Source organism: Cygnus atratus, chromosome 1 (genome assembly GCF_013377495.2).
Source record: "Cygnus atratus isolate AKBS03 ecotype Queensland, Australia chromosome 1, CAtr_DNAZoo_HiC_assembly, whole genome shotgun sequence".
Lineage (NCBI taxonomy): Eukaryota > Metazoa > Chordata > Aves > Anseriformes > Anatidae > Cygnus > Cygnus atratus.
The window spans coordinates 24,397,059-24,417,131 of NC_066362.1; the positions used below are offsets into that span (position 1 = coordinate 24,397,059).

At 37.5% G+C, this 20,073-nt stretch overlaps 1 protein-coding gene across 1 annotated transcript in view; it reads right to left on the reverse strand.

Annotated features, from left to right (window-relative positions):
* Positions 1-20,073, reverse strand: part of PTPRZ1 (protein tyrosine phosphatase receptor type Z1) — a 141,795-nt gene that overhangs the window by 94,919 nt on the left and 26,803 nt on the right. The window contains exon 2 of the mRNA XM_035559360.1: positions 8,868-8,933. Coding sequence (XP_035415253.1) covers positions 8,868-8,933 — 66 coding nt within the window. The remainder of the gene's footprint in view (positions 1-8,867; positions 8,934-20,073) is intronic.

The following is a 20,073-nucleotide window of genomic DNA, read 5'->3' on the forward strand; positions in this document are numbered from 1 at the left end:
CACATATCCTTCTCACTTTAGCACAGATTGAATGCACTTGTAAATGAGAAATCATTCAGTAGTATATATATGAGGATACTTTTATGATCCTTTTGAAGGGCAAAGAGGCTTAACCACAAGCTCTAGTCTACTGTCAGATATCTCCATTTTTTATTTATTTATTTATTTATTTTTGGTTTTCATCTAAGTTTGATGTAGTCCCAAAGACAGCATTCCTAAAAAAGCTTTCAATTTAAAATCACATTTACTTAATGGATAGTCTCTATATCTCTGTGAACCCTGTCCAGACCTTGTTAAAACAGCAGTGCCACACTATGCAAATACCTTATGCATTGATCTCTACACTTCAGAAAAAGACTCTCCTGCGTTTGAGTAATCTAGTTGGTGCTCAGAATGAAGTGATGTGCAGTTTCTGAAAATGACCCAGATGGTTCCTTTGTTTACAGCATTTAAAGAAAGAAATGGGGGCAGGAATAGGCCTTATCAAGAGTTCCCTATGAGGAAATTGGCAAACAAATGACTTATACCTTCATTGACAGAAAAATGACATTTTTTTTTTTATTTTTTACCAATGAGATGCCAAATATGGATACCAACATGCTGTTCTTTATACTTGTCCTACAAACATCCAACTTCGAATGGTCAATGAATATGGAGTTAATTTCCCCTCTCCCAAAACCCTTTGCAAGTTTTACTCAGTTTATCCTACAAATATTGACTGAATTGAAGCTAAATAAATTGCACTTTTCTTCTAGGAGTCTTCTACTCCTTAAATATCATCTCTCATTGCACAAGAGAATGGAGACAGCTGATGTTTGAACCATATTACTTCATATGAATTCAAATGTCTGACCACAAATATCCTGAGTAGATTTCTTATTGTGTTGAATAACTTCCTTTGTGTTCTTGATTCAGTAAATTCAGATATCTTAAACGGGGACTTCTCTATGGTCATAGATGCCAGAATGTCGCTCCCTGATTTAGGACACCTTGTCTCTTTAATGTGAACAGATGCACAAGACTGTAATTTTTGTTGCTGAATCATCAGCCTTCCCAAAACCACAATACAATAGGCTTGTTAATTAATGAGTCTGTGAATTTAGTGACAAAACACTGGAACCATGAGTGGCTGTACAGTCCGGAGGATGTAAATACATGCAATGAGCTATTATGCAAGAAAAGGTATGACAGCCTCTGAAGCATAAGGTCTACTAAAAAATAAGATCCTCTGCAGAGCTATTGTTATATGAGTTAATAAAACAGTGCACATTATCTTGATTAATTACAATGCATCCTTCATACAGGGAACACACAGGGCTCAAGAGTATAGACTTTTCTTTATTAGTCACAACTGATGCAGCACATCACTCATGATTATACTCTGTGAATATAAAACACAAAGCAAATTATTTCATAGGCAATGAAAAGACAAATCCCACAAACTTATGTTGATACTGCCGTGACAGCTAGATAGCAAGAAAAAAAAGTGAAGTTAATTTGATATGCATCATCTCCCAAGAGTACAGTTTTATCCAGCTAGTGATGACAGGATGTTTCATCAATTTTTGCCAGGGCTGTCCTGGAGACTTTTCACTTTGGTCTGGTAGAGCTGTCTATTAAATCAGTTGGTTCAGCAGGCAGCTCCTGGATCCCAGCTCTAGCCAGCTCCTGCTGGTGCCTCCACACACAGCCTGACTCAGGATTTGGCTCATGAAATGGCTCCTCTACCTTATGCCTCACTGAACTGTAATGGATGGGATCCAGACCCTGCACCTCCACCCTCCCACTGCCTTTGCCCTGATCCAGGAACTATTTCATATTCTTCTGGTAATAACCCCTTCCAGCTGGCTGTGCTTGAACCTAACTTCCTCTTATATCAGCACGCTAACTTCTAACTCATTTCCGCATTCCTTTTAACACACCAGCATTGTTTTGAGGCATAGCAGGCATCATATGCAGGGTTAACAGCTTCTTCACATAGAAGGAATAGCAAGACCAAGGAGGGAGGAGCATGCATGATGCCCACACACATACAAATACGCTTCAGCACAGCAGCTCCTCTATTGCAACTGCAAGGCAAAATGCCTTGCAGCTATATGCCTGGCCTTGTCCATCCTCCCAACAGATGGCTGTTGAACAGGGAGACAGGTTGATGATGAGGGGAGATCCTGAAATTTTCCAGTTTCCCTGTATCAAATTGTTGAGTAATAGAAGCAGAAGACATCTTACAGAATAAGTACAATCAGCTACCAATGTCAAAATTGTTTTCTTGAGCCACAGTTGAGAAAATGCAGATCCTTGCTTACTTTTTAGGCGGAGTGAAAAGCAAAATACACCTGTAAATGTTTATGGACATAAGCAACAACTTATTTTCCCATAAACTTTACAAGCAGTGAATGTGTAATAGAATTGTCACAGTAGTAGCAGATGATATAACAAAATTTGAAATTAAAACACTATGTCTTATTTGGGCTATAAAGAGAATTACATTTTCTCAGTACCACTGAAAATAAGACTATTTTCATTTTATAGCCTTTCTATAGGCATCTACATATGAAGCCACAAGCACAAAGTTCCAGAACCTGGGGTGGCAAAAATAGCCTTTCAAATGACAACTAAGGTTTTGTCCTTGTAGAAACAGTAACAGGGAACAATAAACTGTGGAGGTATCTGCAGAGGGTCTTGAATCAGATATAAAATGATAACAATTTTAACAAGATTAGTTTAATGTTCAACATGGGAGTAAAAACAACAAACATTATATTTAGGTGTTGTTACAGTGGATACTGGTGCAAGTGTCAGAAGAGAATCAACTTCCTAACAAATTTTACTACTGAGATATACCAGTTATTCAAAACTATTTGAAAAGATGGTAATTAATTATCCTGATGAACACTGCATTGTGTGTGAGTCAGCAGTGTGCCTTTGCAGTGAGGAAGGCCAAGATACCAGGCAACTTTAACAAGACTGGCCAGCAAGACAACGGAAATGATTATTTTCCTCTGTGTTGCACTAGTGAGGTGGCATCTAGAATAGTGAGTCCAGTTTTGACTTCCTTCCCAAGCCAGTATGAGACAGATATTGACAAACTAAGGGCCACTGATATTGTCAGGTGGTTGGAGGACATCTCGTACAAGGAGAGGTTGAGGCAACTGAGTTTGTAGAGGCTGGAGATCATAGAATAGAATCATAGAATATGCTGTTAGAAGGGACCCACAAGAATCACTGAGTCCAACTCCTGGCTCCAACAGAGGATCACCCAGAAATCAAAACATACGTCTGAGAGCATTGTCCGAACATTTCTTGAACTCCAGCATGCTTGGTGCTGTAACCACTGCCCTGGGGAGCCTGTTCCAGTGCCCGACCACCCTCTGGGTGCAGAACCTTTCCCTAACACCCAGCCTGACCCTCCCCTGTCCCAGCTCCATGCCGTTCCCTTGGGTCCTGTTGCTTCCCCAGAGAGCAGAGCTCAGTGCCTGCCCCTCCACCCTCCTCGTGAGGGAGCTGCAGGCCACAATGAGGCCTCCCTCAGCGTGCTCTGCTCTGGGCTGAACAAACCAAGGGACCTCAAACACTCTTCATATGTCTTCCCCTCTAGACCCTTTGCCGTCTTTGTAGACCTCCTTTGGACACTAATAGCTTTATGTCCTTCTTATATTGTGGTGTCCCAAACTGTATAGAGTACTTGAGGTGAGGATGCCCCAGCACAGAGTAGAGAGAGGAATGAGGGAACATGGCTGAAGTCTACTGCTATGTGAAGGTGATCTACAAGCAGTGCACAGGTGAAAGGTAAGAGGCAATAGTCACAAGTTTCTATAAGAGAAATTGCAGTTGGCTAAATGAAAAAAAAATCTTCAGAATGAAGGTGGAACACGTTGCTGAGGCTGCATTATCTCCCTCCTTGGAGATTTTCAAAACTCAGTTGGACCAGGTCTGAACAACCTGCTTGAACTTTGAAGTTAGTTCTGCTTTGAGCAGGGGGTTGGACCAGCTAATCTCCAAGGAGCCTTTCAAACCAAAATTATTCTGATTCTGTAGTCCAGAATCCACTCCCCCTCCCACCCACCCACATCCCCCCAAGAAAAAGTAAATATAACCCACATTCTTCTTGAAAACAAACAAACCACAAAATTGTTCTTCAAGTACCCGGAGTCTCAGCATTTTAGACTGAAATCACTCTTTGCCCAAGATCAGATTTGCCTGTATCTATGAAGCAATTGTGGATCATTGTATCACAAAATGAATGGCAGCACAAACTGAACTTAATACCCTTGCTGAGACAAAGAACACTGAACTGGCTGTGCTATTCATTTACATAACAAATTCAATTTTTAAAAGTCTTCATGTTTTGTAATTCCTGGAAGGCTGTTCAGAATTTCTTGCTTTTAATAGATTTCAGCTCTGGTTTTCCCCTAAACCACATAACTTGTTTGTTGCAGAACAAACAAGAACCCAAATTCCAGGAGTAATAACCTCAACAGAAAGAAATTTCACTGAAAAAAAATCAACAAACCCACATTATTTTTGGTATTGTTTGATCATTTGACATGAACATTCACATCTGGAGTTTCACAGACTACTGTCAACCAGACATGTTAAAAAATAAGAAAACATTATATCACTACTTTTGTCAAAGACAATGCAGATAAACAAAGCAATAAAAAGTTAATACTTCATTTGTATGTTAGAAAAATAATGGAAGCTCATATTGCCTGCTTAATGGCTTGAAATAATGAGATTACCTAACCTTAGTGATGCAGCTAAATAATGTCTGAATGATCTTTGGTCATCAATTAGTATGTAAATGATTTGAGGAAATATATTTTCTCAGTACACCTGTTTTTTCTACAAGCAAAAATGGTTTGATTTGCTTTTTGTATATGATATCATCCACAAATTTTCATTATGTTATCAAAAATAATTTCTATCACTGTTTTAATAAAAAAAGAAAGGTTGCTCAACTAGAGCTTATTAATAAATTAGTTTTAAACCACTTACTCTGAAGAAATGGATGCAACTCTGAAGTGTAGACTGTCCACACCTTTAACACTCCATTTGTTTATGCAAATATATGTAAAGTCAGCACATACGAACACAAAAACATCATGCTTGAAAGTGCAGGTTTTCCCTATAAAGTTGCACTCTTAGAATTACTACAAAATGTTTCCAGTAACATTTACACCTTCAGTAGCCATTTACCCAAGAATCAAAATCTGATGATGAGTCACATAACTTACAGTAGGTGAAACTGCTGTATTAGGAAACTTCACCTTCAGAAATTACATGATTTCAGCAGGTAATTCTAGTTCTAGTTCTAGTTTTGTTTTACTTTTTCCTCATAGCAAAAGGAGTTTATTGACCCACTGTGGCTAATGTATTCGAAATTTCTTATTTGATATAGAGAATGAAGTCTGCTTAAACTCAGATAAATTTACCAGGCCAGTTAGATGTTTCTTACTCATAGCTGATCAAACTCCATAGCTGTAGGATCCCAAGGCCTACTCTTAAAACTTCATTGCCACAAAGAGGCTATTTTTTCAGGTTTTTCAGTAAGTGCATTATAAAATAGAGGAATATAACTTGTGTCTGAGGAAAGCATGAACTGCCAAAGTATAGGCCATCTATTCAGAAATGTGCATGTTGGTTTATGTCTCAAAACCATAAATCTGAGTTAGGTGTAGTAGTTATACATGCAAGTACCTGACAACGCTTGCACTTGTGCTCTAAACATTCTGAGCAGAGCCTCAAGAATAAAATGAGATTAAAATAAGCAAATAATTTATTATAAATGAATGAGATCAAATTAAGTATGTCTCAGCCTCCAGACTTCTGTGCCTCCAATGCACAGTGATGTTAAAATTTGTAATTTTTCTTCACATTCAGGAAGACTGCGTGTTTTTTAAGTGCAAGTTGAATTTGCATATTCCCTTCACACCATGAACCAATTCCATGGCATTTCAGAAAAATACCATTTATCACAAGGTTCACAATACCTAGACACCAAGTACCTGATTTACATGCAGCCCTGCCAAAAAGCTTTGAAAACCCTTCTCCCTTTGAAAACCACGACTGGAGCTGGCTGCGTTATGTGTGCAGGGGACCCATAGGGCAGCAGGAACATGACTCTTGCACTCAGCCACCCCACTGCCAACAGTAGAGTCACTAGGGCAAGGCACATGAAGTGAGATGACTACATGAAGGCATCTCACACATTGAGTGTGAACTAAAAGATCTGAATCCTCCAGCTTGTAAAAGTCCATGCTGTTTTGCCATCCAGCAATACAAAATACACAGCATACGTAACCTGTGTCTGTTGCAGCAGCTGCACAGCGGGTTTGTGCTCTATGTGGACTGGGGAAGAGCTCTATCGTTCTCTGATGTTCTATGCAAGATCTATTCACTATTCTTTAAAGTAAATTCATAAATTGCCCTCTGGTCACCTGTAATCCTGGAGGCTTATCCCTGCATTTCTCTAACTGCAATATTAAAAAACGGATGGATTTTGAACATGAAATATTGTATCGATTGATCTTATGCTTGGATTTTGCAGTACAATGTGTGTAAGGGGGAGTTTTCATTATAAATCTCATTTTGAAGGGTTTATGACTAGCCTGTTTCAATTCTCTCTAGCCTCAAAACTTGTTAGATGTATTTTACCCTGGAAGATAAAAACTGTCTTGAAAATGAGAAAGACAGTGAAAAGAAAGAAAAAGAATGATATAACTTCCTTTAACTACAGGAACATATTTTGAACCAAATATATGAAAGATTGAAATTTGATAGTTTTTATTTCTTTTCACATTTTTTTTCTCTCTTTTCTGTTTGAAACAGTAATTTAAATCATTAAAAATGTAGGATCCTAAACACATTTACAGGAAGCCACTTTTAGTTCTGTGTAAAATATATGTATTATTTAGGACAAATTTACCTTTCCAATATTATTGAAAGTGGCTTGACTTATACAGAATAATCTAAGGAGTCAAACTGAATTTCCCATAATCCTTCTGTGATTTTAGGCAAAGTTTATGCAGAATTTAAGGGCATATCTTAAGGGTTTCCTACTTACACAAATGAGAGAGCTTATTGCCCAAATGACTGACTTTTTAGGATAAGCAGGATGGTACCTGGAAAAGATACTCAGGCAGTCAGAAGCAGAGTGCAGAAGTTCGTATGCAGTGTACGCATATGTTTCCACCCACAAAATGTGATGTTTCTTGTTTCAGCCATTCTGTATGCTTTTCAGACTTACGAGAATAGTAACATTCAGACAAAAGAGCACCTAACAATGAAGGCTCAGCCTTCACATGGAAAATAAGGAGCTGATTGGTGACAGCCAACATGGCTTCACTGAGGGCAGGTTATGCCTGAAAAATCTGGTGGCCTTCTACAATGGGGTTACAGCATTGGTGGATAGGGGAAGAGCAAATGACATAACCTACCTGGACTTGGGCAAAGCATTTGACACTGTCCCACATGAAATCCTTGTCTCTAAATTGGGGAGACATGGATTTGATGGATGGACCACTTGGTGCATAAGGAATTGGTTGTATGGTTGCACTCAGAGAGTTGAGGTCAACGGCTCAATGTCCAGGTGGAGATCAGTAATGATCAGTGGTGTTCCTCAGGGGTCAGTATTGGGGATGGCACTATTTAACATCTTTGCCAGTGACATGGACAGTGAAATTGAGTGCACCCTCATCAAGTTTGCCAATGACACCAAGCCATGTGGTGCGGCCGATATGCTGGAGGGGAAGAGATGTCATACAGAGGGACCTTAAGAGACTTAGAGGTGGGCCTGTGAGAACCTCACTAAGTTCAACAAGGCCAAGTGCAAGGTCCTGCATTGCCCCTGCGTTGGGGCAATCCCAAGTACAAATACAGACTGGGCAGAGCATGGATTGAGAGCAGCCCTGATGAGAAGACTTGGAGGGTGTTGGTTGACGAGAAGCTCAACATGAGCTGGCAATGTGCGCTTGCAGCCCAAAAATCGAACCGTGTCCTGGGCTGCATCAAAATAAGTGTGTCCAGTACTCAGGTTGAGGGAGGTGATTGTCCTCCTCTGCTCTGCTCTCATGAGACCCCACCTGGAGTACTTCATTCAGCTCTGGAGCCCCCAGCAAAAGAAGGACATGGAAGTATTAGAATGAGTCCAGAGGAGGGACAGAAAAATGATCGAGGGGCTGGAGCACCTCTGCTACAAAGACAGGCTGAGGAAGTTGGTGTTGTTCAGGCTGGAGAAGAGAAGACTCTGGGGAAACCTTCTAGCAGCCTTCCAGTACCTAGAGGGGGGCTACAGAAAAGCTGGAGAGGGACTCTTTGCCAGGGAGTATAGTGATAGGACAAGGGGGAATGGCTTTAAATTAAAAGAGCGTAGATTTAGATTAGATATAAGTAGGAAATTATTTACTCAGAGGGTGGTGAGACGCTGGAACAGGTTGCCCAGAGAAGCTGTGGATGCCCCATCCCTGGATGTGTTCAAGGCCAGGTTGGATGGGGCTTTGGGCAACCTGGTCTAGTGGAAGTATCCCTGCCCATTGCAGGGGGTTGGAACTAGATGGTATATAAAGTCCCTTCCAGTGCAAATCATCCTATGGTTCTATGATTCATCAAATAAAGCAAGTCTCAAGGTTAAGGTTCTAAGGATGAGGGCTTGCTTGTTCCAAAAGTAACAGATACAGGAAACAAAATAATCTATCCCATTGTAAATTTACTGTAATTTTTCAGAATCCATTTCCCATTTTTTTAGTTTAATAATTGTTTAGGCATACAGTGAATGGTATACAGACATCATGTGCTCTTCAAGTTAAGAGAATGAACATGAGAATATGAAAGCAAAACAAGTTCTTCAGAAAGACAGTTTTGCTTACCTGTATATGACCAATCGATCTCTTCAATCAATTTCCGCTGTTGTCTATAGTATCCGTACACCAAATCTGCAAAGTAACAATGAATTTACAACATGAAAACTGGAAGCTTAACAGGAACAAGACATGTAGAAGACCCCCTCACTCCCAACGCTATTGTAATTACATCAATTACTGATGTATGGTGTACCTGGTCTTAATTTTGGACTTTGAATGGTACTTGTTAACTGTAATATAAATACCATTTGTATTGTAGCATATAAAGGTCACAAAAAAAGCAAAGACAAATGCTTTTCAGTTTATCTGAATCTCATTTGTTATTCGATTTTTAACTTTTAGCGTAAAACTTGACATACATATGCTGGTATGATTAATGGTTTCTTCCTCCCAAACTTCATTCCATCCAGGTGTTTGTTTGTTTGTTTGTTTCTTTCTTTCTTTCTTTTTTGTTCACATTGTATCTAATTTGTTTATATTCCATCCAGTTTTTAGGTTCCAGCTATTTTATTTTTTTTAATATATAATTTCAACTGAATTTTCCCCTTTAAAATTAATACAGCTATCACCAGACCTCCCTCTGAAGAAACTGTCTTCTGTGATGTCCTTTATAAAGAACTAGTCTAGTTTACTTGGAAGTCAATGAAACCTAAATTTTTACTTCAGTGTGATTAGGACTTTACAGGTTTTCTCTAACTTTGTATTACTGATGCCATTTAAAGATAGTGAATAAATATTCTAAGATGTCATTTCAGTGTGGACTAGCATCAGCAATATTACAGCTGATGTATGTGAAGTTACTTGTATCTCCATAAACTTTATTGAGAAAGGCTAAATATTAGATACTTTTTAATAACATTATTTTTCTCTAGAGAGACTAACTATATAAACGCTCATTGATTTTTTTTGACTACAGGATAACCTTCACTGTTATGCTTTTTATGTCTGTATAACTCTAGCAATGCTACTGGTGCATGCAAAAGGAAGACTATACCCTCAATACTTATTAATATATGCAAATTGGAGATACAGTTTTTTGAGACTATCATTTCTAAAGTAATAATCTTTACTAGCTTCATTAAATACTGTTCTAGAGAAGCACAATATAACCTACTTAAGAAATAATTGCATATGAACACATTGAGCACACATGTGGATTGCCTCCTTGAGAAAATGCCATAGAATTAGGCTCACATTCTGCAGTAAATACAATTTCATGAAACATTTGCATAGAATCCATTTCTTTTTCTTTAATGGGAACAAGTCTGCAGTGCTGATTATGGGATGTTAAATCATAATTGCTATTTGCAAGGTTAGCAATGTTCTGTGCTTTATAATGATTGTCTACCTATCTAAATTCCACATATTTTAATAACATCAGGCCACCTGCATCCCCCATGAAACTGTGATTCCCCTTAAATGTTTTTTCTCTTCCCTTTCTCCCTCCCCCTCAAAAAACACCCTTGCAACACTTAGCAACATTCACTCATGACTAAGATTTCTACAAAAAGATCAAACCTTATATCTGAGTCCTGGAACTGAAAGCAGTGGCAAAACGCTTTACTTGCACTCATTGTCTTTGGACTATATTTTCAAGTCAATATACATTGTGCCTGCTTCTTTAATTAATTATGTAATAGAAAGCTGTTTAAGTTCTGATTCACAGGTGTTAGTTGCTGTCTCCAGTTTCCTCCTTTATCCATTGTCCTCCTAATTGTTACTTCAAACAATCAGTTGAGCATTCATATGCTAAGTAAGCAGGGTTTGGGCGTGAGAGCGTCCCACCACTTTTTAAATTCCAGATGGAGGTCTGATGGACAAGGAGTGATAGTTTCAATGAACAAGAAAAAAAGGGGCAAGGTTCACTTTTTTTTTGGTGCATTACACACTTATAGACCCAGTAAATCTTATGGAAATTCTTTATAAGTGCCAGGAGACCTTAGGAGTTCATACACCTTTTCTCCTCTGCTATTCACCTATTGTGCTCCCACAGTCCCTTCACAGCACACTCACAGGCAGTGATTGTCAGTGGTTTTGGTATTGCCTCTTTCTGTTACAAACATGACAAAATGAAGGAAGAAAAGCAAATTTCATTTGGGGAAGGAAGCAATTGAGGAACCGTGGGTAGCAGGGGTGTCAGATAAAAGTGTTTGCTTCTGTGTGAGTGTATGGGGACAAGTGCATGCAGCAATTTTTCCCTTGAGCTTTGCTAGCTTTCCTGGCAAAGTACAAACGTGAATCATATAAAGCCTTGCTGTGTAAACACTCAGTGACCAGCCAACAGTAGAGACCAGAAGGAAGGAAAGTGTTTTCTTTTAGAGTTAACGAATTAACATCCATTTTGCTTTTGGGATATGACAACAATACAAGAGTGTATTTAAGTGTATTTAAATACAACAGTGTATTTAAGTTCCTTACATGTAATTTAAATGAATGTGGTATTAATGAGAAAGTCTTCACAAAAGCGTTGTGGTGTTATATGTAAATCTTTGATACTGACACTTGAGCTTTTAAAATGATCAGCTTGAGAGTCAGCGTGTCTCTTGTGACACTGACTGACTCTCTTCAGCTAGTGCCCGAAATAGTTTGAATTCTACTGATGGTTTATGAAGCAAAAAGTCCTTAATATTCTCTTCTTCTTTCAGGATTCTGTTGAATATGTTTCCAAAAACTGTTGATTAATTCATAGAGCAAGACAGCTCAGTTGTGATGTCACGTTTCAACCAGTTTATGGTTATCTTTCTATGTACGTCAGGGAGACATGCAAGATATCATTATATCATTAATTGCTTTTTGTTCCCTTCTCTACCCTCCTTCAGAAACTGCATGAGTCTGTGAGACTTGCTTGCTTTATATTCTATCTAACTAGTGCACACCCAAGTTCCAGAGGCCCATAAAGTTAGGAATTGTGGTGGCCAATGCTTCACTGTTTGCGTGGAGCAGCTGGACTGACTGATTTGTTGTTGACCTTGTCTCATGTTCAGTCATGGGGAAAAAAACAGAGAAGAGGGGCTTCTGGTTAAAGCATAGTACTGGGAGTAGTATGATCTTGTAGATATTTTTTTTTCCGATTTAGAATGTATAAATAGCCAGGTTTTCTTCCTCCTGACATGAGTTTGATATTTCTTTTGCACCTATTGGCCTTGGTTGAGTTGCTTTTGATTTACTGCTCTGAATGAAGCATTCTGATACTCAGTGTGTATTTATTCATATGTAAAGGTAAAAATTGAATAGTTTTAAAGATTAACAGAAATATATGTGAGTGATATCTTGATTTAGCACTCTATGCTGGGATAAAGAAGTGGAAACAGGACCTCAAATCTCTGATTTTTGGCAGGGAAAATCCTCTGACAGATGCTGACACAAGTCACAAATGGCCTCCAGAGACCCTTCTCCTAAGCCTTAGCAAAAAGGGTATTGAGAGGACAGTTCTTGAGGCACAAAGTATGTTTGGGGATGTTACACTCGATGTGCTGCTTTGCTATGCAGGAGAAAGGTCAGGCGTAATCTGGGACTGTAATTTATACCAGTCTGCTGTAATTTTACCAGGTCTTTATGCCTGTCCTTTTTGCCAAGGCGGTGTCAAGAGATACCAGCTGCTAGACTCAAGAGGACAAAAGGACAACCTCCTGTGTTTTAGCCTTTGCTAAGCCTAAGCTACAGCCTGAACTTCTGAGCTGCACCTCCAGTGAAACCTGCATTTACAAGACTATGCCACCAGATGCCATTTTTATGGAAGCTGGGACACATTTAGATAAAAGATTTTCTGCACAGGGCACTGATGTTCTTTGTGCACCGTAGAGGTAGGTACTCTTAACTCGTCATTCAAGTTGCAAAAACATCATGTGGTCCTAGGAAGTTACACGTCACTCAGTACTTTCCTCCTGTCCCAAAATCTAATTGAGAAACAAAGAGGAGAGACTCTAAATTCATATGCATTCATCTAGTTCAAGTGGACAATGGCAATGTGTTACAGACGTGCATTGACTTTAAAATCAATAGGAATTTCAATTTACATGCACAGGATTCGATCTGTGGTTTATATGTCAAAGAAGAGCATAGGAACTTTCTGGATTCTAGCAAGCATTTAAGCAATCGCTGAAAATGATACAAAGTACATTTGAAATTAAATACACAGTGAAGAAGTTCTCATTTTAAACAAAATTGTGTCTCATAAGATCTTTCCTATGTACACTTGTATTATTGACACTGCATAAGCTGGATGCTATGAATACTAGGAGCTTGTACTGGTTCAGAAAAGATTAGAATAATCTGTAAGTGACAAACACCTCTTAAACACAATGTCATCGCTTTTGGTTCACCATATCTCTGAGCCAGATGCAGATGAAATTGGGAGCATTATACTGGGAAATTATCATTACATATTTACCTTATTTTAATGTATTTGCCTAGGCGTTTGCTATTGGTTATTGTCAAGGACAGACAAATGGCTTGACCTAGCAAAACAGTCTGAAAATTTTTATTCAAACACATACGGTGCTTGTCAATACACTCAGCAAACTGTTTAGCAGGACAAAGGACTGGTCACCCAGGTTCAGATTTTCTACCAGACTGATTTAAATCCACTGAAGGTTATCAAGATGCACCAACTGATGTCTAAATGTGAATGTCTTGGATAATACTCATTCAAATACAGTAGTGTAGCTCTGACCTTATGCCATACTTGATCTTTCTACTCTTCAACAGCACTTTTATAGAATGTAAAATATTTTGAAAGTCATATTTTTTAGACCAAAACATTGGAGAAAAGTTAGGTTTAAACACAGACAACAAATTGAAATTGTATGATAAGAATACAAAGCTACAAGGTAGCTCAAGGAATAGCTTAGAGACGTGTGTGCCTAGTGGCTAAGAAGTGGGGATCTGGACAAAATTTCTGCAAATAAGTTAGAGAGGAGGACAAAATGCACGGCTAGAATAACAATAACTTTTTTTAAAAAAAGCTACATGTGATTATCAAAATAGATGTTTCTTTTCACATATAAAAATAATATAATTAAATAGATCAGAAAGACTTTTATTATGCAGATTCTACTTCAAAAAATAAACAGAATCTTAAACACAACAAAAACTAACAAAATCACCCCTGCTAATAAATAATTTATTCTCTCCTTATTTTACCTTCTATTAACAGAAGGTTTCAGGATCCACTTCTACACCTTTCATCCATCTTATGATGGTGTAGCTTCATTTTCTCAACTGCATGATTTATACTGACAGAGGAATGAAAAGATTAAAAGCACAGTCTGCTAACAGTCACAACGTTCTAATGACAGGATGTATCTATAAATCCCTTTGAGACAATAAGATACATTTGTCTGAATAAGGTCTCTTTTATGGATTTGTTCAATTTGGTAATGTCATCTGTAAAATCCTTAAAAATACTAAAGTGATTTTATACCCAACCTCTACCATTTCATGTATATTTTCTCCTTGAAAGTCAGAGTGTTTAAATCTTTTTTCAAGATGGGTCTGAGAATTCTGACAGCCTTAGAGAAACTTAAATTTTTTTTTTAATCCACAGTTCCTTCTGTGTAGGCTTATTTTAGGCATCAATATATTTTAGGGTATCTATAAAGAATAATTTCCCTTAATTATGCTGGAGTGTAGGCTGCTCGTTCTGATATGGGCTGAAAAAACAAGACCTTCCCTGCATTAAATATAAAGCCAAAACAGCCTCTTAAAATTTGACAGTTGTTGTGTGTGTTTACTAAGAGCGCTTATTTACTAATATGAATTACACTTAAATCTAGAAGGAAAAGAAAAAAAAAGAAGAAGATGAAGAAGAAGAAAAAGATTGATTGCTTTTATTTAAAAGCAGTTATCATTAAGCACCAGAGTATTAGTAGGCACTCTGCTTACTTAACCTGTCAAAACTTTACAGTGAACAGTGCCATGAATTAAAAGGATAGTGGTTACGGTATGAGCTAATGTTTATAAATCACATTTAATCATGGTTTTCCAGTGTACCTGTATATGAAGAAGCAACAAGGACTCCAGTTTGATCAATTTAGGTTCTATTCCATTGCAATTTTACATGCCTGGTGTTTACAGAATACCCTGATTTTCTAGACAACAAGTGGAAAGTGGGAGGGAGCTCAGGATACCACAGAATATGATCCAATCTGCTTAAATTTGCCACTTCCCAATTTAACAGTGACTACAGGCAAAGTAATAGGATATGTTAGATGCATCTTTCCATTTGTGATCTTGTACACCTAAACATCATCTGAAGATGGAGGAAAATGATCTGATAGACTTCAGCTTCTGACACAACCATTAGCAGTTAGTTGAAGCATTGATCATATTAACTTTTGAAGCTTCACTAGGAATCTATGTAGCATTCAAGTGCCTGCTCATTGAAACAAGGTTGACAAGAGAGTTTAGGTGGGAGATTGGTATAGACAGAGTATCCAGAATAGATATTTCTGAACAGGCACAGTGAAATTAAGTGCCTGTGAAGCTCTTGGGCTAAATACAAAGATACCTCAACAATTTAAGAACCTACAGAGTAGGTAACCCAGGAAGGCTGGATGACTGGCCTGCATCTGAAGATGATGAATGGGTTCCAGGCCTCTAAAGCCAAAACCAGAAGGGTCTTAGGAGGACTGTAATCTCCCCCAAGATATAACACTAATGTCCCATGTATTAAGTGAGGCAAAATGGATTTTACAATAGAAATGGAAATTTTTATTCAAATGCAGGTATCAAGCAGTGCCTTTTGGGACACACTCTTATATAACTCTGCTACTACACAGACTCCTTTCCTCAAACCCAGACTGTCTTTTAATGCTATATGTGTAAATTAATGGGTTCGCATAAATAAAAAAACTAGGAGTACATCCAGACCAGACATGAACAAACAAAAATTCAGTCAAGTCAGTGAAATTACAGGCATTTGGTTTCAAAATGAATTCATTTCTCTGTTAGCATTACCAAAGACGTAGGAAAAGATAAAGTTGAGCAGAACTGGACTTTGTTTAAACATAAACACTAATGATAACATAATTTTATTTGCATTATACTTGTCAATGTTATGGCTATTCCACAGAGAAAGTGAGGAAAACTTTTCTGATTTTGTTTCTAGCAAAATTGAGTGTGAAGAAGTATGATAAATATAATTAGGAATGAAAGAATGAAGAATATGTGCTTTACCTTTTACGTTTAACACCTAAGTGTCATAATATTTACAAACCTCCTTCCAACAAACAAAAACTTGTTGCAATAGACATTTCAGAACTATAATGAAAAATAAATTTAATTCCTATACAAAAATCTCAGCATTCTTGTTCAAATGACTTTTGGAAAAGTTTTTAAAAATCGTTGCTACCTTTCTCCAATGCCTCTCCACCTGTTAACATCTATAGATCAGTAAAACTCTACAGTTTTGGTAATATACCTCTAAACCTCTTGTGAGTAGACGTTATGCAAGTCATCTCAAAGAAACATTTACTGAAATGAATGCATTTTAGCACAGTAGAGGTTATAAAGTCAGCTGTTAGAAACTTTATCTTTTGTAAACTTTCAGAAGTTAAAATGATCTTGTAGACTCTAATGAACACCCTCAGATGGAACCATATGATGGGTGGCAGAATGAGAGAAATATATAAAGGAGGAAGTCTTTAATTATTAAGTACTTTCCTCTCCTGCGTATTGGATTCTGGACTTGTGAATTCTGCTCAACCATTATCCCTCTAGTCATTTTCCAATAAGTTTCCTGAAAGGCAGCTCTTTAGATAGCAATATCTTCTTTTGCCTCAGGGAGGTATTTACTTTAAACATCTTGGTTAAATTCTTTTTTCAATAACCTTTGTTATTGCCCTGGATGTTTTTGTATAAGTATTCGTATACGTCTAGATACTATGCCATAAACCTCTTCCAAAACCATGCCAAAACCATTCTACTCCCATGAAGAAACTCTTCAATCAGAATTTTATGACCAAAAAATTCTGAAGCTGAACATGGACACCTGATACCAAATGCATATCTATAAAAACATGTATCTCTATTTGAAAAAGAATATATGAATATAATGAAAACAATATGATGGAAATATTGTAAATAAATATAGGAACTGACATATATCTAAGGATTTGTCAAAATGGAGTAAGTATCTCTCTGTATGAACATAGATATTTTGATTTCTTATAATTGTATCAAATTAGAAATCTCATGTTTACTCTTTTTCCCTTCGGCATTTCTTCGTATTGTAACTGATTACATACATATATTATTTGGAAAAGGAAAGGAAGCACCTCATAACTGCTACAGACAACAGAAAAATGTGAACAACACTGACACACTAAAAGAACAAAACAAAGGCAAAACAGTCACTTAGTGTGTGTTCTTATTTTCTGAGAAAAAAAGGAGGTTCTCTTTACTAGAACATGGAAGAATTATTAATGCAGAGGTATACAGGGGATCTACAGAATAACTGTAATTACATTTGAATTCATTTATGATATTATATCTCAAAATACAGTGAGGTGATGAACCCGAATTTATGCTTCCTCCTTCCCTACAGTTCATTTATTACAGGACTAGAGACCCTGCTGTTGCTTTCATTTTCTCCCACATCACGCAGGCTCTCTTAACCAGCAGCACAGAGTACTCATCATACCTGTTTCTGTAGATAGATTATATCTGCCCTTTGGATGTCTTGGAGAGAACTTGCAATGTAGATTTGCATCTGTCCAGGCAGTGGAAGGAAGCAAACTTGTGTTTCCTGATGGCCATGGAGTTTTCAAGACAGCAGGATACAGTGAAACGTGAAAAGTAATAGGAGCTTAGCACTAGAAATGTGTGTTTTAACACTAGAAATATGTGTTCTGGCAAGATTTAATTTTGAAAGAGTGCCTGAAAGATGATTAATTCTCTAAGTAAGAGTTTTAGATATGAAATAGGCTCCAAGCTGCTCCACAGTATCCAGTCAGAGAAATTCCCAGCAAATTCTAAAACTTAATTTTAAGCATTTGGGAAACTTTCAGGTTAAGAACTGGCTGGAGTTCCACAAGCACTTATCCAAGCCTTACAGCTACCAAGAACACACAACCTGAAGTTTAATTAATTAGGCCTCTTTTTGGTGGGATAACTCATCAATCTGCTGCAGCAGTTTTGAAGCTGATTTCAAAAACTTATGAATCATTACAAGCAGATCAAACTACATCTTTCTGTTTTCCCATTAATTCTAAGGAATCCAGTTTTAGTCTTAGGTTTTAGAGGATTTATGGAAGAATGGCAACTCCAGAGGGAACTCGTGGTCTGGGCTTTCCTCCATGTTTTGCCAACTCCTACACAATGCAAGTAAAACATCGCACCAGAGCTGTATTTTCATACAATTCAGGCACTTAGTGCTCCCACCAGGCTCTTGCTAGTCAGCATGTCTTACTCTTGTTTTGAAAAGTAAATGGTCAGTATCTGGTCCTCTGCTTCATCAATCATAAAAAAGTGTGGTGTACTATTCTATGGAACAATATTTTTACTTTCACAAACTGCTGAAAACAAAAAGATGTATTGATTGCTCCTGGAGGTCTATTGTAGATAACTACAACAACATTCTTAACACTTGTTTTTTTTTCCCCATCAGATGTTTTGATAAAACATGAGATATCGAATAAAATAAGATCATGCCATTTTAAAAACTATTTTCTTCTAATTTCCTTTCTGGATCTCATTTTTTAATTATGTTCTGTGCCTTGCTATCTACATTGCATCCTTTCTGAGTCTTATTATCTACATTGCATCTGCCATTTGATATAATTTTGAGGTCAAATTCTGTCTCATATTTCATATGTGTTCAAAGAGAGTGTCATGATCAAAATAGGAAGCCCATTCTAGTCCTGTCCTACATTACCCACAAAACTGGAACTTCACAGATGATTTCAGAATTCAGATGCTTATAATATTTTGCAGTGGAGACTCAGAAGAGCGTCAGACATTTTGCATGATCTATGCAGTCGTGTCTTGGTCATTTGTATTTAATCAAAAAGCTCCTTACCTTGGAGAGGAGAGGTGAATCTGCCTGGGAAGCTATACGGCCTGTATGAATCCAGACAGAACATTACACCACTGTATACACACCTCTTCCCCCCACCCCCCTAACATCTAACTTAGGTATATGTAACAGTAAAGGGAAACAGAATATAGCTTTGTGATTTCAGGGGAAGAAAAAACAAAACCCACCAAAGAAAAGACCTGTTTTGTTAGATCATTTTCTTTCTGTTCTAATCCCTGCTGAATTCTGTCAGCAGACATAAGCCTAGTTGAACAAGGTTTGACCCAAATGTGGAAATAATAGCCCCATAAGATGATAGATACATGGCTTAATCAATCATTGTAAACATGAAATTTCACCTTACTGCAATAACTATTTCCCCATATAATCCAACTTTTCACTAAGGCAGTAAAAAGCCTTTTCCCAGGTCTCAGGTGGTCGTGGCACTCCATGAAAAGCCTTAATTTGTGCACTGAACCACAAAATGGAGGTTCTGACCTCTTGTTACTTGCAATCCTACACTGAGTGTATAACATGGTTTGAACTGAAAATCTCATTGCAGCAATCCTCCTTCCAGGTTCAGATTAGTTCAATACAACTGAAAGTTCATATATTGTGGCAGTCAGCTGTCAACACCCAATAACCAACTGCAAATTGACTGTGACTTTCTAGCAGCAAGAAATTAAATCTTTGAAACAAAAATCAGGAAGCCTGTGAATGTCATTATGAATCATAGGCAATTTTTAACTACGTACTAACACTGTAACACAAATTTAATACAACATATCTAACTAATAAATTTGTTTTCAGCTAATTGCAATGATTCATTTACCAAGATTAAATTATTTTTGTTGCCAATTAACAGAGCAATTAAATGCTCTGTCAATTAACTGCATCCCAAATTAGAGGAAAACATTATCTAAAAATGTATAGTGAGTTAATGGTTTGAGCACACTTAAAACTTGTAAGTAGGTTTCAATGCACCTAAAGTCACTAGTCGACTTACAGTTAGCTGACAAGGTCATTCCCACATTGGGAATTCACCTGCCTAAGCTCTTTGCTGGTTTGGATTGTATCTCCCAACAGAACTAAGGAGCTGGGGCTCTTAAGTGGTGAAGAATTAGTTCTCCATAGGGGATTTAACAGTGAACTCCCATTGTAGGCTCTCAAAGATCCTCAAAGCCCTTGATAAATGGA